We start from the raw sequence: 25,521 nt of genomic DNA, 5'->3' as shown, positions 1-25,521 counted from the left end.
CCCATCATTTTTTTGAAGGACACAGAATGAATTATATATACTAGAGGCCCAATGCACGAAATTCTTGCAAGAGTAGGCCTTCCTTCCCCCAGCTTCCAGCACCGGCTTCCCTCTGGCAACCAGGACCCATGCTTCCCTCACAGCACCAGCTCGTCCATTCTAATTAGCATATTACACTTTTATTATTATAGATTTGTTCTCTGAGAAGTTCTTTTATTATGATTACATTCAAAATGCACTTGTTTTATTTTGCACAATCACACTGCATTTCCATCTCTGATGCCCCTTATTCCACTGCACTGGAACCATCAGGAAAGTGAAATAGGAAAAGAAGAAAGTGTCCAAGGATTATCTTGTACCTTTTATCATCTTGGATCTTAGAACAGCAGAATACAGCGGATGCTGGAAAAATAAAAGTGCAATGTTAAAATGTTTGAATTGCTTGAGAAACAATGATTTCAGAAAAGCAATTTTGCACTATATCATGAGAGTCTGCATTGCCTAACCATGTCCAACCCCAACTCCATCTTCACCTTAGTTCACCTATATGAAATATCACCACACCATCTGATTGGGATATCTTTTGTATCACCATCTGGACCAGCCGTGAATGGAAGCCCCCAGCTTTCAGCACTGTTTCTTCTGGCTGCATGACCACAAAAACATTAAAACCCTCTGCTACAGCTTCTGATAAGCTTTGACTAGCCCTAGAATATAGTCCCATGTCTAGTTAGGGAAGAAAAAATGGGTTCCCTTGGTTCCTTTCCTTTGGCAGTTTATTTACTGCTTGCTAAATCCCTTCCCTCCACTCTCCATAATTTTTTCCTATAATTTCTTAAGAGATTCCTTGACTTTTCATTTCTGATTTAATGGCTGACATGCTAGGTCAAAACCAACAAGATATAACAGTGTAAAATTTAAAAACATAGATTAAACTTATTTAAACACTGCTTAACAAGTAAAGAATATAGGTACAGTTGGAGAAGAAAGATGTGCTTGCAATCAGAATGAGGAAATCAAAACATTCATCACAGGAGTAATCCCCCATTTATTGCTTATTGCTTGTTTTCCACTGTATCTTCAGCACTTAGGACACTCATGGCATAGAGTGTGCCATCACTACATATGTTTTAACTGAGTAAATGAATGTATGAACACAATGAGTGAAAAATCTATCCTTGAAGGTGTGCTAGCTAAAGCAGACTGACCATTTGTCAGAAATAATGCAGAAAGGATTTGTGTCCTGGGTGGAGCCTAAACTTCTGCCTCTAAGATTCCTTGTAAGACTCTAGTAAAGTCAGCTCATTTATTCTAGATTATTTCTTTAACCAGAAAAATAACATATAATTGACTAATGTGGGTTAGAAAGTTTCTTAGTGTTATACTAAATTCTTGAACATTTCCTTGAAATAGGTTGATGTGGGTCTTTCCCAAAGAAGGGCCTGAAGATAAGACCGTTTCTTATCCTAGTAGGAAATAGTGTGGAATATATAAAAAATATTGAAGGCCCACGTAGCCATTTCTTTCTAACAAAACCTCTTAGAAATGCTTGAAGAATGATTTTCTCTGAATATAGTTCAGAATATGGAAGATAATAAAATAAAACACTCACACTTTTCCGGCATGGTACAACTCAAAAGCTTTGTGGATTTGGTCAAAAGGAAGTTGATGGGTTGCTAATAAATCTATATTAATTTTATTTTGCAGGTAACAAGTCACTAGTTGGGGAACACAGTCTCTGGTTTTGTAATCTGCAAAACAAAAAAGCTATTGTAATAAGATTTGAGAAATATCAAACCAACAAAAAGGAAAAAAAATCAAATAAATAATGGAGATGGGTAAAGTGTTCCTCTGAAAATTTACCATTGAACATAAAAAATAATTGATTTGTACATCAGAAGCCATCGACTACTGCTGCTAAATGTGGCTTCCATAAATAGTTCTGTTACCTAGAACTCTTTCAAAGAAAAATTGGGTCAATCTTTACATGCTACTGAGTGGAAAATGATCCATTTCACCTACCAGTCTTCGACCCACCTCATGGTTTTACTATTGCACAACCATTTTCTCCTCTCTTTATTTACACATATAGTGATGGCTTGGGAACTTACTATCAGAGGAATGGGTGGAGATGGGAATGTTAATTTATTAAAGCTGTTGCTCAGTGTTTCTCAGAAATAAGGGCTCCTCTGGGAAGGCAAAAATCAGTGCCAAAACACCAGGTTGGTGGATATAATTACCCAAAAGGCATTGCTGTTAAAATAGCACAACAAACTGAAGCCACCGATGTAGAACCAAAGTTGGCTGAATTATTTCGAACACTGAAAAAAAATGCCAAAACTATTTTGCGTGAGATAATATTTTATTCAAACTTTAAAAAGTTGATTATTTAAATAAACGAAAATTGATTTGCAAAACACACAAACTCATTGGAAAAGTCTTTGGAGACTTCTACCATTATAGCTGCGTTTCTTCAAGGAGAGGAATTTTGAATTCTATGTTTCTACAAAGTTAAAAATAATTTCATGAGATCAAAAAACTGGTTCCATCTATTCATCCACCTACCTCCTAAACATACACCCTTCATTGTCCGTCCAGTGATAATCATTTGTGCTTCAAGACAAAGCTTTGTGTTTTGTGGAGCCACCCCAACAATCAGACAGACACCATAGCTCAGGTTGCAGGAATCCCAAGCAGCAAGCTGACAATGATAATCATCAATATAAGTACATTTTCTTTTATAAATAGCAATTACCACCAGAGGTGGAAGGAATTGTGAAGTTCCTAGATTTCTAACCTTTTCCTGGGCAGATGCTACTTCAACTTCAACACTGCCAATGATGGGATCTCATTAGAGAACCAATAGAGTTTAGTGGTAAAAGCACAGACTCGGCTATTTGTGTGACCTTTAGGTAAGTTACTTAACCTTGAAATGCCTCAACTTCTTTATCTGTAAAAAAAAAATAATACTATCTGCTTCATAGAGTTATGAGAATTAAGTGATTTGTCATTTTTAAAACATTTAGAACACTGTCTGGCAAATAGTAAGCAACATGTGTTTATTAAATAAAATACCCACTGCCTCAAAGGTCATACACTATATTCTTGGTCTAACCTTACTTGCCACGACTTTCTGTCCTACTCATTTCTATTACAACAACAAACAAACAAACAAATATGTACATATTTGTGTGTGAAGGTTCATTTTTTAAAAAATCTATAAAGTCAATTTTCTAAAGATGTATAGTGTATTTCTTCATATCTATCTGTTTTTACTTCCTTTCTGGTTCTTAGCTCTGCTGTCTTCCCCCTTTTCCTCCATTTTGACTTATTTGTCTCTTTCCTATTGCCTATATTACTACTTCTACTTCATTCTTTGGCTAAGTACATTAGCTACATACTGAAATGTATTGAATGCCAAATTCCCTCTTCTAAACTGTAAGATCCAAGAGTGTGGTGCCTATTTTATTCACCCTTGGATGGTTCTGATATAGGACACACATAAATATCAGATGTGAGTTAAATAACGTATATCATTAAATATAAATACATATATGAAGAAAGAGCTAGGAATAAAGAAAACGGAATAGTGGTAATTATGGGCCTTAGCATGTTTAAACATTGTATACTATAATGACATATCTTTAAGTATATATTTCTTTTATTTTCAAAACGAATTTATTGGGGTTACATTCGTTAACAAAATTATATAGCTTTTGAGTGTACAATTCTATAATATGTTGCCTGCATATTGTATTATGTGTTCACCATCCTAAGTCTAGTCTCCTTCTGTCACCATTTAGTCCCCCTTTAGCCTCTTCTATCTGCCAGCTCCTTTCCCTCTGATAAATCAGCATACTTTTGTTTGTGTTTATGAGTATTTTGTTGCTGTTGTTAATCCCTTCACCTATTTTACCCAATCCCCTTGCTCCACTCCTCTCTGAAGTCTGTCCTCTATCAGTGAGTTGGTCCTCTATCAATGAGTCTGTTTCTATTTTGTTTGTTTATAAAAAATGAATGCTTTAGAGTAAATTCATTTATTTATTTTTTTCATTTGGAGTTCATAGTTCCAAAATATATGCTCAGGAGATTTTTTTCTTATCTGCACGAGGATATTTAAAGTGTGTCCATTGGTTAAACATCTACTCATTGTGCCCCAAGCCTACGTACCATGGTATCAGCGAGTCCAATGGCCTCAAAGGCAAAGTCAACACCAACGACGGTCATTTCTTTGATCACCTGCTGGACTGGCTTCTTGAGGTTCCGAGGATTCAGACAATCAGTGACCCCTAAAGCTCTTGCCCGGGGAAATTTTTCCTCATTGATATCAACTCCGATGATTCTAGAAGCACCAGAGGCTTTGCAGCCCATGACAATGGCTGAGCCTATTCCTCCAAGTCCAAAGACCACACAGATAGAACCGGGGGTGACCTACAAATTCACAAGACAGTTTGTATTAGGAATCAAACCTGGACATGTGTAATTAAGAAAACAAAGAAACAAACCAACAAATAAAAACAACAGTTGAGACTTTCAGAACACCAGTTGAAACGGTGTAGTTTTAATGTTTTCTAGGCAAATCACCATGACACATACTATTACACAGGGGTCTTCCTCACCTTGGCAGAGTGAACAGCAGCCCAATAGCCTGTAGGTACCACACAGCTTATGAGACAAATTTTATCCATAGGAGCAGCATCATCAATTTTTGCCACCGCAAACTCAGGCACAACAGTGTATTCAGTGAAGGTGCTTGTGCGGAAAGAGTGATAAATCTTTTTTCCTTGGCAGGTAAATCTGCTCGTCCCATCCATCAGTAATCCAGAACAAGGTAGAATACTAATCCACAGTGACACAGACACAGGCACAGGTACCGGCACGGACATGGAGTTTAAAGAGAAAAGTGAGCACCTTTAGCTCCAGGTCAATGCTTGCACAATATAGACAATTTAGTAAAAGAATGAGGGGTTAATCTACTAACTCTTGTTTCTCACAGAAGTTACCCTTGAGGTGCAAGCAGGAATTGCATTCTCTACACTGCGGAATAGCGATTGTGAGGACTTTATCTCCTATATTTAGGGGGAAAAAAAGTGATCATTAGTTAAAATTATTTTTGGAGCAGATATACCATAATATGTTTATAAAGATTTCATTGGATGACTTGAAAACTCGGTGTGGACAGATTACAGCAGCCAGTATAACATTTCCCATGGTTGTTTGGCAGAAGAAACCACATAACCTGATTTCAGAAATGCCATTATTCTTTTGGGCAAATAATGGAAATTTGGAGATATTCCCTGTTTGATAGAGAGTTGTAAGTTGGCTTGCCTCTTTTCTGGCAATAGAATAATGAAATCAGGAATGAACCTTAGAGATGTCATCTAGTTTATCCCTTTGAAAGATTGAAGTTCCAGAGTAGTTGTCACCTGCCTAAAGTGGCCTGGCTAGATAACAGCAGAACTGTCTTTACTGAGTCCCACTGCCCCACATTCATGCTATTCATATATAGGTCATCAACTATAATGCTATTGCTATCACATATATGAAATAAAATGCCTCTGATTATTATATCCACTCTCACTATTATATTGTTATTAGGAGGCCTCCTCATTCTCTCCCCACACTGACCCACCCATAGCAGACAGACCTCGGACATGTTTTCTTTAGTGAGGCTAAGTTCCAAGACATGGTAACTTCAGAGAATAAAAGTAATCCCTCTTTCTGCTTCTGGAGCACTTTCTATGGAGGGTGGCTTTTAAGTTGCAGAGTTGTGCGAAAAATATTGATTAATATTTGGATCCAGTCACTAGCTAGGCTTTCTGGACCCTAGGTTGACAGACTAAGTAGGGTCAGGGAAGAAAATTAACATGATCATCACAACTTACAAAGGCCTCATCAGAGGTCTATAATGTTGTTCCTATACTGGTCCTTACAAACGTTTATAGTGCAGAAACTACTCCCCTTTGGCCTCTTGCAGAGCTTAGTTGGCATTAAATAAATCGCCTGTAGGTTTAGATAAGGAACATCTTACCTTCACTGACCAAAGGTACTGGATCTCAAATTCAGAAGTTCTGCTCTTATCCTTTCTCTTCAAGTGCTCATCATTTTCCATAAAACTTGCACTGGAATTTTTCTAGCTGAAGAGGAGTTACAGTATATATCCATCCTATTTGCATTATGTTCTTGGATTATGCAAAGGCCATGACTTTCTATTTTTGTCCCTCCTACTATAACTAGTGTCATATGTAGAGTAGACATCCATACTTGCTTGACAAATGAATACCTTGATGGCAGGTTGTGAATGTTCTGACCATGCACTTTCCTAACTCTTTGTGTGTGTGGCTACAGGCTGTGAGTGTTTTTAGTATCTTAATCTGTGTGACTGCTTTTATTCACTCTGATCATTTCAGACATGCTCAGAATAGATATGCCAAGGTCCCTTTCGATTAGTCTGGGAAAGAGCGTATACTTGCTTTCTTTGACTCTTTGAAATAGCATTATCATCCTATTAATGAAAATTCAAGTTCTATATTCTAGTTGTTTAGAACATTTATTCATTTGTCAAACCCATTCAATGTACTTTACCCCCAGGACAGGCCCTGTACTAAGCATTTGGGGAATATATATATCTATATATCTATATATCTATATATCTATCTATATCTATATCTATCTATCTATCTATCTATCTATCTATCTATCTATCTATCTATCTATCTATATAACTGTCCCTGACCCTAAGAGCCTTTCAATCTGTTTAGAAGTCCAGTGGTCCTCTCTCAACTTTCATTTGTCTATGTAATGCCAGTGGTCTTGATCCGGCATGTAGAAGGGTTCAGCCATCTGGAGAAGGGCTGTGCGTAAATTAAATAAGAGTCCAGAGATGAAACATAATTTTGAAAGGCATTTGGAGGTAGGGGGGCAGAAGAGCCTGGCTAAAGAAACCAAGTTCTCCTCGTCTCAGGACCCCTTGTTTTTATTAACACAAATTGTCCTAAGGTGAGGTAGATATACACATCAAAGGGTAGGGTTTCTTATACACAGTCCATTGCCAGAATGGGGAATTACCTCCGGCTGTTCAGGTGTTTGGCCAGTACGAGGCAATAACATGTAGATTAAGAGGTCCTGAGCTGTCTGGCAGCAAGCAATGATTTTATGCATCCTTTTCAGGTTTTGGGAAATGCCTTTAGCCATTCCCAACAGGCGATAACATATGTGACTCAGCCCTTGTTGAGTCCCCACGTTCCATCAACCTTTCGATGAAACTCTTGAAATTATGACATGCTGGAATTGGCTTCCGGAAGCTATGAATATATACTTGGCCCAACCACTGCCCCTGGATTGCTAGAGATGACAGCAGGGAAACTGTGTGACTCTTGGAATGACTAGATACATTTAAGATCATGATATATGATTAGTTAGGAGAATCTAGAGGTAAACCAAGTTATTTCTTCTATAAATATGTTAATGCATTATAAGTTTCTTCACTGTGTAAGGACAGCTCTTTGGCAGGTTGTTCACGGAAAGGCTTTTATGGCCCATTACCCACCTGGTTTCACTGAGCTCACTCCTGTGCCAATACTCTCCACAATACCAGCTCCTTCATGGCCTGGGATGAAAGGGAAATGCATGGAGAATAATCCTTTCAGCGCATGATCATCAGTACCACAGATCCCTGTAGATTTTAGCTGCATAGAAATTAAGGGACAAAAGATCAATTGGTTTGGATTTTTTTCTCTTTCTTTTATCTGAGGCTAAATTTTTACATGAATTATCTCTTTGATATTTATAACAACTCTCAGAGGAACGCAGGGCAGGCCTTATTACCCCAAACCTAGAGGTGAGGAAAGGGGGATTCAAAGATTTGGAATGACTTGCCCAAAGTCACATGGTGCATGTTTCAGACCTGGAAATAAACTGAGGTTTTTAAAAAACTACTTAGTACAGCTCATGTCATAAAAATAGTTTTGACATATGAAGGGCAATTACAACGAAGTACTTTTTGACCACGTATCAATAACACCATCTTTGAGGTGAAAAACTGAAAGCTTTTCCTTTAAGATCAGAAACAAGACAAGGATGCCCACTCTTGTCACTATTATTCAAAATAGTAGTAGAAGTCTTAGCCTGAGTAATCAGGCAAGAGAAAGAAATAAAAGGTACCCAAATTTGAAAAAAAATTAAAACTGTCACTATTTGCAGATGACATGATTATATATATAGAAAACCCTAAAGATTACACCAAAAGACTATTAGAAACAATATACAAATACAATAATGTTGCAGGATACAAAATCAAGGTACAAAAATTCATTGCATTTCTATATACTACTAAAAAATTCAGTAAAAGAAATGAAGAAAACAATCCATTTATTATTGCAGCCAAAAAGATAAAATGCCTGGGAATAAATTTAACAAAAGAAGTGAAGGTTCTATACATTGAAAACTATAAGACAGTGTTGAAAGAAATTGAAGAAGACACACAAAAAAGGAAAGATATTGTGTTCGTGGATTGGAAGAATTAACATAGTTAAAATGATCATATTACCTAAAGCAATATACAGACTTAATGCAATCATCATCAAAGTCTCAGTGGAATTTTTCAAATAAATAGAACAAAAAGATCTTTGAATTTGTATGGAGTCACAAAAGATCCTGAATAGCCAAGATAATCCTGAGAAATAGAGAACAAAGTCAGAGGTATCATATTCCCTGACTTCAAATTATACTACAAAGCTACAACAATAAAAAAAAAAAGTATGGCATTGGAAAAAACAACAGACCAATGGAACAGAATTAAGAGCCCAGAAATAAACCAACATATACACAGATAACTAATTTTTTACAAAGGAGCTAAAAACATACAATGGAGAAAGGAATGCCTTTTCAATAAATGATGTTAGGAAAACTGGAAAGTCACATGTAAAAGAATGAAACTAGATTGCTATCTGATACCATTCACAGAAAATAATTTAAAGACTTGAATATAAGACCTGAAACAATAAAATACATAGAAGAAAACATGGGTGCTAAACTTATGGACCTTGGTCTCAGAGAGTCTTTTATGAACTTGATGAAAGAGGTAAGGGAAGTGGCACCAAAAATTAATGAAAGAGACTACATCAAACTTAAAAGCTTTTGCACAGCTAAAGAAACCATCAACAAAGCAAAAAAGCAACCAACCAAATGGGGGAAGATATTTGCAAACAATACCTCTGATAATAATATCCAAACTGGCTATTATATGACCCCAGTAATCCCTTTTCTGGATATCTACCTGAAAAATCTGGAAACCTTTTTTGTAATTATATATGTTCCCCTATGTTCACTGAAGCATTATTCACAATAGTCAAGACATGAAACCACCTAAGTGTCCCTTGATGGATGACTGGATAAAGAAGATGTGGTACATATATTCAATGAAATAGTACTCAGCCATAAAAAAAATGAAATATTGCCATTTGGAACAACATGAATGGATCTTGAGAGTATCATGCTAAGTAAAATTAGTCAGATGGAAAAGGACAATAACCATATGATTTGACTCATATGTAGGATACAGAACAGAGAGCAACACATGAACAAGCAAAACAAACAAACAAACAAACAAACTCATAGACACACAGTATCGTAGTTACCAGAGAGGAAGGGAGGTGGCAGGAGAATAAAGAAGGTAAATCAAATATATGGTGATGGAAGGAGATCTGACTTTGGGTGGTGAACAAACAATGCAATGTACAGATAATGTATTATAGAATTGTACAACTGGAGCACATATAATGTTATTAACTAATGTTACCCTGGTAAATTTAACTTAAAAATAGCACCACTATTGGTGCTAGAATTTTAAGCCTAATATTGGGGAATATTTTTTCCAATACTTTGGGAAAATAGATTTAAAAAAATTTTAAGTTTTACATTCAAAAATATTCTTTACACTAATAGTGTAAAATGGGTTTAAGTTAAAGTAACTGTTGCAAAATTTAACTAACATAGCTTCTAAGTCTTCTTGTCTGTGAATAGGTTCAACCCAATTTTATGAAATGATCATAAAAATGAGACATTTCATGTCCCACAGCTTCTATATTATTGCTTTGCCTAGCGGATGGCCAGAAAAGCATACGCCCAGGCATACTGACTAGCTTTCCAGTACCTGTAGTGGGAAACACAGCATTTCTGGCTGAGACACTGAGAACAACTCTGGCATATGATTTCAGCAAATGGGTGAGGAGATATGCTCACAAGAAATATGCTGTGGTTTTGGTTCTCACAGTGCTAAAATAGCTTCAAGATTCAAGGCTAAAAGTATTATCTTAGGTATGCAGCAGGCTAGAATATCCTTATTAATTTTATTCTACATATAAAATAAAAATATGCAATTATTTGTTGGAAGCTGTCCTTAGTATAAACTGGAGGTAGGATGGTCTGTTCTTTGAGCAAATCCAATCCTTAACCTTGATTAAAAAAAAATATAATATATAAAATATAATATATATATATATAAAATAATAATAATTATTTTTTTATCCTCGCCCAAGGACATGCTTAGAGAGAGGAAGAGGTGAGAGAGAGACATATTCATATACATATACATATATATATATATATATATATATATGTATATATATATTAGAGGCTGATGCACGAAGATTCGTGCAAGAATGGTCCTTCCTTCCCCTGGCTGCTGGCACTGCCTTCACTCCGGCTGGAGCCGCCTTTCTGCCTTCCCATGCTGCTCAGAGGCCCAGAGCAGCTGGGGCGGTGCGGCAAGCCTTCATTGTCACCATGGCAATGATGCAAGCGTCCCACCTCTGGTCACTATGTGCCTGTGTATTCAAATTAACCCACCATTTTTGTTGGATTAATTTGCATACTCATTTCTGATTGGTTGGTGGGCATCACAAACATATGGTCAATTTGCATCTTTCTCTTTTATTAGTGTAGAGGGGTTAGCTTCTGTATGTGGTCTGATCGGGGGTCAAACCCACAAACTTTTGGTACACAGAATGACACTCAACCAACTGAGCGACTCTGGCCAGGCCTCAACCTTGATTTTATTCAGGATTCAAAGTGATATTGTTCAGATCCTTGCTGTGTAACTTTCACCATGGTAAGCTATTCTGGATTTATTATTTAAGGTGCAGCCTCTGTAGTTAAGGAACATATCAATGTAAGAACAGAAAACATTGGCTAATTACTAAATATTTCAATGATGATGATCTAGTACACAATAATTAAGGCTTAATTAAATGCACTTTGTATGAATGAAATAGATGATGTAACTTCTCAATAGTGGTCAGTTACCAAACACCTTCCTTTGTGTACATTCTTATCACCTTTCTTTTTTCTTTTCAACCTCTCTCATTGGTGAAAGAAAGTCTTTACCATAACAACAGACAGTTGATAATTTATTTAGTGTTAGTTCTCATATTTTCCTGTTTTATCTTTCATTGCCCAACTATCTTTTTCTACTTTCCTCCTTCCCTCCATCTCTCTTTCCTTCTGGCATCCTTCTAATTCCCTTCCTTCCTTTTCTGTTACTCTTTGAACCATCCTTCTATACCTTCTACTTTGATTCATTAGGGACTAGAAGCACATAGCTTTAAGTGTTTGCTGCATTCATTGAATCAAGTCTTGAATTTCCTGGTCTTAAATTAGAAGATAGGTGATTTTAATGTTTAATAAGACTTTAAGCAAAAATACTCTTAATCTTGCATATTTAATGATTTCATAAAATTTGAGATATATTGATTGAGAGGTTGATTTGAGAGCGGTGAGGGGCCTTTGACAGATCAATATTTTCCAGTCCCTGGTCTAAGCTCTGTTCAATTACTGTTAACGCTTTCAAATCGGAGTCCAGCTGCTTGTTCTTAGAAATTGAAATTTACATATGGTGCACTTTTTCAGAGAAATTCTGACATTTTTTAAACATCTGAACACAACATAATTGAGATATAAAGTAAGTCTGTTAGTCACTAAATATTCATTTGTATCATAGAAATATGGGAAAATGCATTCTTTGTCCTTTTCCCCAAAATGAAAAGTATGTAACACTTAAAGCACATTCTAGATCACATTGTCAAGTATATTGGCCTATGATATTATATAATTTAAGTAAAAAATTCAATAGTAAGTAATACTATAATAAAAGTAATTGTATTGGTGAGTGAACTGCCAATATTTTACTATTATTAAGAATATCTCAAACATTCGTTAACTGCATTCATCTTAATTTTTACATTGTCTTTTACTAAGTGAACAGACTAAAACTACAAATTATATAGTTAAATACTAAGACAGGGTTTCCTGCATTTATCTTCAAAGGTAAAGATTAAAAGTCTTAGATTTACCTTAATACGAACTTCCCCAGCCTTTGGAGGTTCCACCTGAACTTCCTCAATTGCAAGAGGAGAATTTGTTTCCCAGGCAATGGCTGCCCGGCACGTAATTGTCTGTTGACAGGACAATAAAACGACATCATTAGCAATAACGTTTAACTTTTATTCTGATCACACAAATGGCACTAATGTGTTAAAATTTGTAAAAATAATAAAGACACAGGAAAAAGATCATTGCAATTTCAGGATCAAGTTGTTGAAATTTTAGCATATATCCTTCTAGTCTCTTACAGTATTTTTATGTTGTTGAGATCATGTCACATAAGCATTTTTGTGACATGCAAACTGCACTTCAGAAAGAAGCTTGCACTGAACTACCTGCCTCTGTACTGAACTGCCTGCCTACACTGTGTTTCTGCTATCTGAACCAGCCCTTATAAAAGAGTTCCTGGAATCCTATCTCAACCAATAAGACTGAAGCTTCCTCCATCCAATCAGAGCTGTTCAGCTATGTCTCCCTGCTCCCCCCATCCCCCTCTGGCACGGTTCAGTTTTTTCACTGACTAATTAGAATGGCTCCATTTTGACCAATCACGACAGTGTCTTTTGAACCAATCAAACTTTGAGGATTGGGAGACCTCATTTGCATTAGGACAAACCCATCAGGAACCAGGGGTGGGAACATCTGTCTATATAAGTCAGTTCCCCTGTAGCTTGGGGAGAGCACTTTCCCTTTCCACTGGAGCCGACCAGCACAAGGCAGACTGGTGCAGAGCAGAGCAGAACTGTTTAGTCAAAGAGGGGCCTGGCCCCAGGACCACCTCTCCCAGGCCCTCCTAAGAGCCATGTTATTTTCACAGCTGTGCTGTGTCACAATTGAGATGTTTGGATTTCATAAAGTTTTCTTCTTCACTGCACCCCACACTGGGAGTCCCGTTGGTTTTGAATTGATCCCATAACCATCGGTTGACAGAAGCAAGAGGTCCCAGCTCCACACTGGGCTCCCCAGCTCAGCACCAGTGACAGGAAGGGGAATCCCTACCATGTCTGGCTGTGCAAGTCAGTGGGGATTCTATCCGGGTGAGAAAGAGGGCTGCTGTACACCCACAGGGCTCGAGTACAGACTCACTGGCTCACAAAGAGTTGCCCTTAGCTCCAGAAACAGACAGAAGCTTAGAAAGTACCAGGGACACATGAAGGAAGAGGAACTGTCTGGCTTCAGGTTGAGAACTGGAGGGGCAGCCCTCTCTGGAAGGAAGTGCTGGCAGGCACTATCGTTTCTTTGTTGAAGTCTCCTCACACAGCCATAGTCACTGAGTCTGAGTAGTCATTAACCTGGCTGACACTGCTTTGGCCCCATCCTGCTGATTCCCTGAGACCCTGTCCCACCCAACTTGTGCAACTTTTTCAGTGACCGTTCTGTACAAGCAGCCAGCTTCGCCCATGCTGTGGACTTTTCTAAAATGTCTCAGAGATTCACAAACCCAAACAAACAGCAGCTGGCCTCAGAATGCCCTTACCTCTTGCTAAATGGCTCCAAGCCTGGCACTAGTGGCAGCTAACTTCAGTTCATAGCATAACCACTCCCAGGTACTTCCAAGTCCAGGAAAGGCAATAATCAACTGTAGATCACTTTGTAGCTCGAGGCACAGGTAGCAGCTAATTGTGGCCTGCACTGGAGCCCTTCCCAAGAGGCTCCTGAATCAACACACCTTGTAGCTGGCTTCAGACCACACCAGAGTACCACCCAACTAGCACCACAAATGACACACCCAAAGGGTAGACTTGGCAGGCAGAGTCCCACTAAAGTAAGTTCTGCTTCAGGGAGTCAGCCTCCTACCAAAAGCTCATGTGCTGTAGCCAGTCCTCACAGTCAACCAGCTGGAGGGCCAGTCCCCACCCACCGATGTGCTAATAGCAATCTAGTCTCAACTACAATAGGAGAGCACACACTTGCTCACACAAGGGCCACCGCTGGAGTACCCACAAGATATCTACCACATAAGATCACTTTATAAAGACTGGGGACACATAGAAGATCTACCTAATACATAGAAACAAACACAGGGATACAGCTGAAATGAGAAAATAGAGAAGCATGTCCTTAATAAAGAACAGTGCAAAACCCCAGGAGAAGAAATAAGTAAAATGGAGACAAACAATCAACTACATATAGAGTTCAAAGTATTATATATTCTGGGGAAGGAAATAAACATAGAATTCCAGGAAGCACAGAGAGTCCCAAACAAGATGAACCCAAGACACATCATAACTAAAATGCCAAAGTAAAGACAAAGAGATATTTTGTGAAAATGGAAACAAAATAAAAACATAGGGATACTTACATCAGACAAAATATTATACAAAATAGACTTTAAAACAAAGGCTATAACAAAAGACAAAAAGAGCATTACATAATGAAAAGGGATCAATCCAAGAACAGGATGTAACTCTTGTAAACATTTATGCACCCAATGAGGAGAACTTAAATGTCTAAAGCAAGTATTGGAACTGATATAATATTGAATGTCAACTATAATTGAAAAATTAAAATAAAAAAAAATGGAAAACTCAGACAAGGGTAAAGAGGGAAAAACTGCAAGTTTGGTACCAGCTATTACCGTTTTTAACATTTTAGGGTAAGTCTTTTCAATTAACAGTCTATATATGTATGTTTGTATAGTCGTACTGAGAATGCTATTCTACAGTTGACTCTCTCAGTTAACATTATGAGTACTTTGCAGGTAATTTCAAATAACCACTTCAGACTTCATTGACTAATATATCACAATTTACTTAGTTTCCTGGTATTTAACCTATGTTGCTTCCAGTGTTATACTCTTAAAAATAATAAAGCAGCCCTAACCGGTTTGGCTCAGTGAATAGAGCGTCGGCCTGCGGACTGAAAGGTCCCAGGTTCGATTCCAGTCAAGGTCATGTACCTTGGTTGCGGGCACATCCCCAGTAGAGAGTGTGCAGGAGGCAGCTGATCGATGTTTCTCTCTCATCGATGTTTCTAACTCTCTATCCCTCTCCCTTCCTCTCTGTAAAAAATCAATAAAATATATATATATTTAAAAAAATAATAAAGCAGTTAACATGTTTATAAAAACTACATAATTATTTCTGTGGAATAAAATTCTGAATCAAATGATAATTGCATTTTCATGGTATTTGATACAATATTGTCAAACTATCACCCAAGAATTTTCTAACAATTTATTTTCCCAACAGTGGCACATGAATTTTAATAACATTGGTTATTGGCATTAAATTCTGATTGGAGAAAATGATGTTTTAACTTTGTTTCAATATGCAGTTTTGGGATAAGTAATCAAGATGATATGGATCTATTTTAAAGGTAGCACTTACTTTGCCCAAGGTATCCATGATGAATTTTCGGGTTTTCTTGGTGTCTTCTCGGGTATACCAGAGAGAACTTCACTTGTGGACTCTGCTTCTGTGCAAACAGGGTCACGTACTTACGGTTTTATACACTGAAACGCATTAAAAAGCATTACACAATATGCAGAAGCCAGAGAGGTGAAGTGATTGCCCAACATGTGAGAGTGAAGGGCAGAAAGAAGTGTAAAGGAATCATTATGGAGGGGTTTGAAAGCAAGGATGCTTAATGAGGAGAGAAGCAGTTTAAAGGTAGCAATGGTGACTTAAAAGAAAGCATGACAGATATGAACAACCAAATAAGGTCAAGGGCAGGAATGCGACTGGGAGCATAAACTCAAGTCAATTATACTTCAATAGGATTTTGCCTCTCTTTTATGTGTTAGTACAGCATAGTGGTTTAAAACATGGATACTAGCACTAACAGACCTGCATTCAAATCTTTGTTTTGTCTTTTCCTTGCTATGAAAGAAGGCAAGAAATCCAATCTCGCTGTGCTTCAGTTTCTCCATCAGCAAGGTGAGGGTGATTATAGTAGTTCTTATCTCATAGGTTTGTTATAAGAATTAAGAGAGTTAACATATGATAAATGTTTAGAACATAGCATGGAATGAATATGTTTTTTCCATTATTACTGTGGTGTCTCTTAGCACACTGATTTCACTTTCTCACCACGAGCTTGCTTTTGCCAAATAGTGAGAAATATGGTCACAAAAAGACCATTTGATTCTTAAACCTAACAACTGCAACAAGACAGTTCAGGAGGTCTGTCTCTCATCTTAAGTAAAAAGTGTAAGGAAGGCTCTCCTTGCTCAGCTTCCATCAGGTGCTCACTCCTAGACCAATGACATCTAGCCAAAGTTGTGGGTCTGGGGTAGAATTTGGCAGCTACTGTCATAGCCATGTTGATGCCCCTGAGCAGCTGAAGGTGGGTGGGGAAAATCACAGGGCAGGTTGGTTCCAGTGCAAATTCTTGTTCACCAAGATCAAATGAAGTCTCAACATTGCTTGACAATCCAACATTGTCCTAGCCAAGCCACTGTGCAATTTCCTGAAATAACTGGCAGTCTTGCAACACTCATGTCAAATATATTACTATCCCCCCACCCCCATCCTCTTTCATTCCCCTCTCACTCAGGAGATAAACTTACAATACAGATAATTCATCCAGTAGCTCCATATCCAATCCATTAACAAGTTCTGCCAGCTCTGCCTCCAATATATCTCTCAAATCTGTTAGTGTTTAATGTCTAAATCCCTCCTCTAGAATGTAATGTTTTAAGAATTATGTCCTTGAATCTCTTGTTATATTTCTCTACTGCAAGTGTCTGGAAAAGTGCCTAATACATAGTAAGAGCTCAATAAGTATTTATTAAATGAATTAAATGGAAGTTATCAGATAGGATCTCCCTTAAGATGCTAATTACTAGTCATGTATCTGCACCTATACTCATATTATCCTCCTTCCTCATCACCTATCTCTGCTTAGGAAACTCATTGTTAATAATTTTTTCTCCTCTCAATGTGCCCTGTCAACACTTTAACATATCATCCCTTCACTAAAAAGAAAAACAGAAACAAACTTCTCACTTCTCCTTCTGACCACCACTGGGAGTCAAAATGCATATTTATGTGGCACTTTTAATTGAGGGTTAAGAGTTCTGAGCCAAATGTTACTAATTAGGGCTTTGGTTGACTGGCCTAGATAAGTTATACTTGTTATGAAGAAAATAGGACTTTGCAATTCAACAACCTGTGGGTTGACTTTCAAGTTTAAATAATTTGGACTTGACAATGTATAATTTGACTGTAGTGCTGGAAGCCAATTCCAGCATGTCATCATCTGAAGGCATTTTGCCAAACCTGAAAAGGATGATTGTTTGCTGCCAGACCATTCAGGGCATCTTAATCTATATGTCATTGCCTCCTATTGGCCAAACACCTGAACAGCCACAGGCAATTCCCCAATCTAACAATGCTTCTGTAGGAGAAACCCTACCCTTTGATGTGTATATCTCCACCTTGCCTTAGGACAAATTGTGTTAATAAAAAGCAAGGGGTCTTGAGACAAAGGGAACTTGGTTTCTTCAGCCAAGCTCCTCTGCACTCCCCACCCCCCCATATGACTTTCAAAATTATGTTTCATCTCTGGACTCTTATTTAATTTATGCACAGCCCCTTCTCCAGATTCCTGAACCCTTCTAGATGCCGGACAAAGACCCACAGGTGCTAAATGGTGCCCAATGTCCGGCATTACTGTAGTTTTATCTTTGTAGCTTTAGGGAGTTTCTAGAGTGATTCAGGAGGTGTATGGTAGGATTACAAAGTCACCAATAAATCAGAATTGTAGATTTTAAGAAAAGACCTATTACACTTGTCTCCTTTTCCTCACCTCACTCTTACTCCTTCACATGTGCCCTAGCACTTCAAACAGCCATATATAATGTTATCAGCAGTCTCCTTTTCCATAAAGCCAATGGCCATCTTTTTCAGCATTCATTCTGACAGTTCATTACTACTGATTGCCCCCTTATTGAAACTCACTCTTCTTTTGACTTCTTGACTTAACACTATCCTAGTTTTTCTCCCATTGTATTTAGCTGTTCCTTTTCTGATTTCTAAAAATAATCTTTATCATCTTTTTCTTGGCCATTACATCTTCCCACCCAGGTTCCTGACTTTGGCAGAGCAGACTTGCTAAACTTGAGAATTCAGACTCCTCTGAAGTTCCTGTACCCCTGTAAGTAAGTCTTAGGCATGATTGATTCTCAGTTCTGGTCTGCCTCCAACTTCAGGAGATTAGGAATAAAATGTCTAGGTTGGAACTGTTCTTTTGTACTTTTTCCTCTTCCTAAACCATCATATTCGGTGTGGATAACGTTAGACAAGATACTCAACATGTCTCTTTATTAAAGTAATATTTTTCCTATTATAAGTGATATAGGCTCATTTTAGAAAATATAGGAAGCAAAAAGGGAAAAAAGTCTCAAAATCACATCACTATCTTTTTTCTACACACATATAATTTTATTTTTTGAAGTTAAGACTATATTATATATACAATTTTGTATTTTCCTTTTTAAAAATCTAAAATTACATTATTACTGTGTCTTATACTGTTACATTTTCTTCTAAAATGTAGCTTTTAGTGGCTCTATTGTACTTCATCCATAAATGTATTCCTTACACAATTTAAATGCATCTTTTTTGTTGTACTACTAGGGTGTTTTTGATTTTTGACATCATGAATAAAAAAATAAATATTTTTAACCTTTTGCACTAGCTTGCTTTTTTCTCGATTCCTTTATTCTACTAGGGATTTAATTTTTTAAATAAAATTTTACAAAGCGCGGCAGTAGAATAAAAAACTGGAGTTTCTTTTCATACAAACTTATTTATTTGGATTTTTTAATATTTTAAATTATTGATACATTCAAAGAGTATAAAAAGAGCTGCTACCGATGCTAACCGTGTCGAGTCACACTCGACATCCGAGTGCAAAAGGTTAAACAAAATACTGGTTTGCATCTTGAATGATTTGTATGAAATAGTTTCCTAGAAATGGGATTGCTAAGACTAAAGATATGAACTTAAAAAAACACAAAAAATGCCCTAGCTGGTTTTGCTCAGTGGTTAGAGCGTTGCCTGTGGGCTGAAGGGTCCTGGGTTCGATTCTGGTCAAGGGCAAATACCTCGGTCACAGGGCCCTCCCGGGCTTGGGCCCAGGTCAGGGCATGTGCAGAAGAGCAACTAATTGATGTGCTTCTCTCACATTGATATTTCTCTCTGTCTTTCCTTCTCTCTCCCACTCTCTCTAAAAATCAATGGAAAAATATCCTCTGGTAAGGATTAAAAACAAACAAACAAAACAACAACAAACTCATATATATGGTAAAATGTATCATAAATAGCTAGAGTTAATGGGTATTTATCTATTTATATATCGATAATAACCCTCTTCCAAATAAAAAAAAACAGAACACTTTCTGTACCTCAGAGGACTCCTTTATATTTCCACTCAATCACTGTCCTCAATGGAAAGCACTGACTTCTAATATCATAGCATAATTTTGCTTGATTTTGAATTTTATTATAACAGAAACACACAATATTACTCTCTCTTTAAAACACATACTTTGTCTATAGTAAATAATACATTTTTACTATTTATTGAAAAATAAGGATATCCTTCCAAAATGCATACACTCTTTAACAGCTGTTCACTCAATTTTGAAAATGAAATGTATTTTAATAAACATTGCTTTATAATTATTCAAAATGTGTGTATACATTTTTGGGGACACCCTATATTTGCTTATACATAGACCAGTGTATTTCAAACCTGTGTATTCAGGGTCAGCTGAAAAGCCAAAACTGCACCCAGCTTCCTTTCACATAGGGACTTTATAGAAAGTCCAAAAATAAATCCACATACATACATTCTTGATTTATAATAAGAGCATCACTGGAATTCAGTGGGGAAAAGGGAGACTTCAATAAATGGTGCTGGAGCAATAGCATAGCCATCTGTTTCATTAGTTTCAGATGTACAACATAGTGAGTAGACAATTGTGTAACCTATGAAGTGATCACTCTAAGTCTACTACCCATCTGACACCATGACATAGTTATTACAAAATTATTGGCTATACTCCCCTATACTGTACTTTTCATACCTGTGACCAATTTTATAAGTGGCAATTTGTACTTCTTAATCCTTTTTAAAAAGCAATATTTTAATTTTATCTAATTTACTTGCAGTGAATAGTCCAGAACACCTTCCTGCCAATGCAATACTCCTTCTATGTAAGACTGTTTTGGGGAGCCAGAAAGTTTAGGTTAATATGGGAGTTTAGTTAGAGAGAGTTGCTTGCAGTTTAAACAGACAACAACTCTTTTCTTCCCTCTTCATCTGCTAATAGCTATGTCTAAAAAATATGCCATTCTTAGAAAGGTACCATTTCTGATTTTCAAAAATTATCTGTAAACTTTGGAAACTCCAAAATTAGCACATCTTAAAAATCTGTATAGAAAACAGAAAATATGCCTAATTTCAAATTTACTAGTGTAACCACTCAATCTTAAAAAAAAAAGTCCTCTAAAGGTAGTCTTATACCATTCTTTAAAAAGAAACCGTTCCTTTTAACTTTACACTCACTCCACACACCAATTTCAAATCACACCATTTAGTTATCTTAGTCACTTCCAAGAGGAGATGTTATATTTTGCTCCCAGAGCTTCTGGTTGTTAGCATAGGTAGCTAAATATTAATATAAGGAAGGAAGCAAAAGGGAACTAAAGAATAAGCTTAATAAACTGAGATGCTGAGGCAGGTAGCAGGACTCAGGCCCGGGAAAGGTCAGAGTTGGGTTAGATAGTCTGAATGGTGCTTTGTTCTTTAGGGGTAACAAGAAATTATAGGGCAGAATAAGGACAGTGCTCTTAGAGCCGCCCACTCTCTACCTCCCTGAGGGTGTATTAACTCCTTTAAAGCAAATTAAAAGCCTTGCCATCACGTTTGAACTTCTCCAGGCATGGGTCTTTGAAATTCTTTCAGGTTTGGGATGGAGCAAGGGACCTCTGGTAAAATATGGGACATTGAGACGTTTATCCAGATTTGGGAGGAGCCCTCAAGCCTCGCCAGAGGCCCTCTTCACTTGTGGCCCTGGCTGGTTTCTCCCTACTGGGGGCAATTTTGGAACAGGGAAAATGGGATCTTTAGAGATCTTGGGTCTTAACTATAACCAATCCTGTGGTCTGCACCCAGAAACTTCTGTCATTATTGTGGGGCATAAAGCTTACTGCGTTCTTCGCTCTTCAAGAAGGTCTCGGCCTTCTGTGTGGGAAGGGCCAGATTTGAGTCTTGGGTCACTGAGACTGACAGTGGGGAGTCCTGCATCAACCTAGGCTCTCATGACACAGCTGCGGAGCTTGGGAAACTGGGGACACTCATGTTTTTCCTCAGCTACCCAAATACCACCCTCTTTTACAAGAAGGAACTTTCTGTACTTGAAGACAATGGGTGAGGTTGCCTCCACAATGGTCTCCATATTTGAAGCTCTAGACTCAGAGATTCCAATACAAGCATGTCCACTTGATCATTCACCCCCACATCTCTTGGATTATCCAGATGTCTGATGACTGTCTGGAACTGAGCCTCCTCTGCCTCCTATAGGAGGTGGCAGGAGGGCGGAACATCACCTGAATCCACACACCCTTCTCTTTGTTAGATTTAAGAGATTGCAAGGCTGGGCTAGGTTGATTCTAAGAGGATCCTACAAGATTCATAGAGGAATTTCAGACTATAACTCAAACCAATGGGGTGGGGGGACTTATAATCTGATAGAGTATCTGAATTAATCTGGAAAATAATCATATTATTTTAAAACTTAGAACACATATACTTATGTAAATAGGGGGTTAAGTTTCTTATATGTAAACTAGAGGCCCAGTGCATGAATTCATGCACCAGTGGGGTCCCTCGGCCTGGCCTGTGGGATCAGGCTGTAACCAGCTCTCCAAAATCCCCTGAGGGGTCCCAGATTGCATGAGGGTGCAGGCCAGGCCGAGGGACCCCACTGATGCACAATCAGGGCCGGGGAGGGATATGGGAGGTTGGCCAGCCAGGGAAGGACTTCGGGAGGGCTCCATGGCTGGACCCCAGCAGCAAGCTAACCTACTGGTTGGAACATCTGCCCCCTGGTGGTCAGTACACGTCATAGCAAACAGTTGAGCAGCCTTAACATATCATTAACATATTACGCTTTGATGGTTGAACGGCCGACTGGATGACAGGACACTTAGCATATTAGGCTTTTATTATATAGGATAGGGGGTTAAGTTTCTTATATGTGAAGAGGGGGTTAATTTTCTCTTAAGTTTCCTTTTCAAGGCCTGTGCAAAGTGATTGAGGAGTTGACTTAGTTGTGAATCCAGCAAGCAGAATTGATAAGCATGGTCAAACCAACCTACCAGGAGTTGAAACATCATCTCATCAACATCATCTCATCACCTGATGACTAAAGGACAATAGCTGACTTCTGGGGACCTCTAGGGCTACATGTAGCTGCATTCTGTTCCCCAGCCCACTCCCCTTCATAATCCTGTCCCCTGCACCCTGTTGTAAGACAGGATTTGAATGTGTGTAAGCACCCTGTCTTCTTGGTTGGCTGGCCTTCTCAATAAACGCCTAATATGATTCAACTCTGCCTTCATTATTGGACACAGCGACAGGCAGCCCGAGCCCAACTGGAGGTTTCCCGGTAACAAAACCTATGAATTAATCTGGAAGGACTTAACCGTCCTTCCCTCCCAATGCTGCCCACTTGAGGAAAGGCTCTAGGTTTGGGGGGCTGCCCAGAAATATGCAGATACTTTACATTCATCCCAGCGAAACAGGTTCCCCATAGGAATGACTGCAGTCCCCCAGACTGATCCCAAGTGGTCTTAAACCAGGGGAAGTAGGACTTGCCTACAAGAGACCACATGGTTTTCTGCCTCCTAGAAGGCATGAAAAGAAGTAGCATCAAGGCTGTCAGTTAGGACAAAGTAAGAGCAGTTACTCAGCTCCCAGAGCAGAACACTCTCTTCCATTCTCCTCTAACAAAGCCACTCACAAGTGTCCCAGCGTAGATGGGATTGGCCAGGAGGAGAAACAGTGCTAGCGATACCCTTTGTTAATCAATCTGCCTTTGATATTCAGAGGAAATTGCAGAGACGAGTACTACGTCCCCAAACCCCAGTAAAGGAATTAGTAGATGTGGCTTTCTCTGCCTTCGACATTCAAGATCAAGTTGAGGAAAACAAAGAATAAAAGCCTGTCAATCTTTGGCAGCTGCCTTATGGTTGGCATTGTCACCTCAGGGATGGACCACAGGTCACCCCTTCCCCCTCCCCAGACATTGCCAGGGGAGGGAGTATGTTACTCCTGTAGGCGCCTGGACCAGTGGAGCCCAGCATGTCCTGAAAGGGGCCGCAGAGCAATGGCCCCATCGGACGGACGCAGACACCTTGCCCCTCCATAAGAAAAAGGGGCACTGGGAGAGGAGCTGGCCCTGTCCTGAGGAGGACGGGTAGAGAGCCCCTCTCAGAAAATGGTACCCGGGTCATCGGATACTTCCAGAAGCAACATCACGATCAAAAGTTAAAAGCTAATAATAAGCAGTGCTGGCATTTGACTCCGAAGCTTAGGAGGGAAATCCAGCATCTCTAGGAGACCCAACTGTTTCCTTTTTGCCTGGAGGCCTCAGAACCGATAAGAATATTGTAACTGGTAGAAATCATCCTCAGTCCAAATACTTCATTTTTGGGGGTTAAGTGACTTCCCCCAAATGCTGAGGTGAATATAATTTTTAAACAATCTAGAAAGAAAAATACATGTAATTTTTACATACATGCACAAATAGTCTGCAAACTTTAAAGCACGTTGGGGGATGAGGTTCAAAATGAAGAGTTAGGGAGGGAATTTAGTACCAAGACATAGAACTCTGGGCCAGAAACTTAAATTTTTAGAGCAATTTGGAAAATATCAACATTAATTACCATTAATTACTATACAATTAGCATTTCATTTTTATTTTAACACGGCAGCCAAGTTGTTGAAGGAGCTGAAATGCTCGCCAAAATGATGCTGTGGCTGTGGAGCTGGGAACCTTGCCATGAAGATCACTGAGAGGGAATTTTGTTTGCGTGTCTCCTGAGGGTCTTGGGAAATAACTTAAGAGAAGCCAAACTCCCAAACCACAAAGATGTTCACCCCAGTCTTTTCTGTGAGAGCCAGAGGACAAACACTCTGAATGTCCCACAAGAGTTTTGTTGACTTCTTTTAAATTATTTTGTTGATGTGATTAACTGAGATGATGTAGAAACACCAAATGTTCATACTACTTTAAAAAAATAGAAAGTAATACAAATTCTATTATTGTAAGGAAATTAAAATGTCTTAAAAACAAAAAATGGTACTTTAATGATGGAGATATTTCTCCTCAAAATTTATAATATTGTTATTTCCCATCAAAAACACAAATTACAATCAATACCTAATATTTATGGAGTGATAAATTTGCTGGCTACTTTGCATACATTGTCTCATTGAATTGACTCCTTAAATGAAAGAATGAGATGGTACCTTTGTCATGAACATCTAGCAGGGGTGGGGAACCATTTTCTGCCAAGGGCCATTTGGCATATTTATAATATTATTGGAGAGCCATACAAAATTAGCCTGCTGCATTTAGTTAAACATTTAATTATCTCACCTCACCCCCGAGCTAGAGGAAGACACTGAGAGTTATAGTTTATTTAAATTTCCCAAGGTGAAACCTCTAGTGGTAGGGCCAGTATTCCAGGAGGCCTAACTCCAGAGCTTAATAACCTGCCCAGCAATAATAATAAAGGCTAATATCTTTGCCACTCCCACAATGCTCCAGGTGCTTTACCTTCAATCCTCACCCTAACTCTGTGGTAGGTTCACTATCATCCCCCTTTAGAGCTGCATGTTTCTCATCAATGTCTTTCCCATCACTAAAGCCACTTTCTGATTTTTATAGCAGGTTTTCACAGAACATGTCAACTTTACTTCCATCTAAGTTGACTGCAGCACCTTTTCAAATAACAGCTGAAACAGTGCTGGAACCCAGACACATTCCCTACTGAAGTCGTGGGCTTACTCCATCATGTGCTAGGGATGCTCAGTGCCTGAGCAGATCCACTTCCTGGAGCTTCCCCCTCCTAGTCCTGAAAATCCCTTCACTTTCTCCAGGGTAAGAGCACCTGCTTCCTA

The 25,521-nt window shown here is 38.4% G+C and overlaps 1 protein-coding gene across 1 annotated transcript; it reads right to left on the bottom strand.

The window, feature by feature from the left end:
* Nucleotides 1–216: 216 nt before the first annotated feature.
* LOC103287826 (alcohol dehydrogenase 1-like) lies at nucleotides 217–15,728 on the bottom strand. The gene is made up of 9 exons (XM_008143517.3): nucleotides 15,711–15,728; nucleotides 12,351–12,452; nucleotides 7,550–7,688; nucleotides 4,982–5,069; nucleotides 4,620–4,839; nucleotides 4,171–4,431; nucleotides 2,566–2,701; nucleotides 1,613–1,751; nucleotides 217–402 (listed from the first exon to the last, which is right to left on the bottom strand). Exons 1-9 carry the CDS (start codon nucleotides 15,726–15,728, stop codon nucleotides 378–380), a joined length of 1,128 nt encoding a protein of 375 aa, XP_008141739.1. The 3' UTR covers nucleotides 217–377.
* Nucleotides 15,729–25,521: the final 9,793 nt, after the last annotated feature.

Source organism: Eptesicus fuscus, chromosome 2 (genome assembly GCF_027574615.1).
Source record: "Eptesicus fuscus isolate TK198812 chromosome 2, DD_ASM_mEF_20220401, whole genome shotgun sequence".
Lineage (NCBI taxonomy): Eukaryota > Metazoa > Chordata > Mammalia > Chiroptera > Vespertilionidae > Eptesicus > Eptesicus fuscus.
The sequence above is the reverse complement of the archived record's forward strand: the minus strand, read 5'-3'. Positions and strand labels throughout refer to the sequence as shown.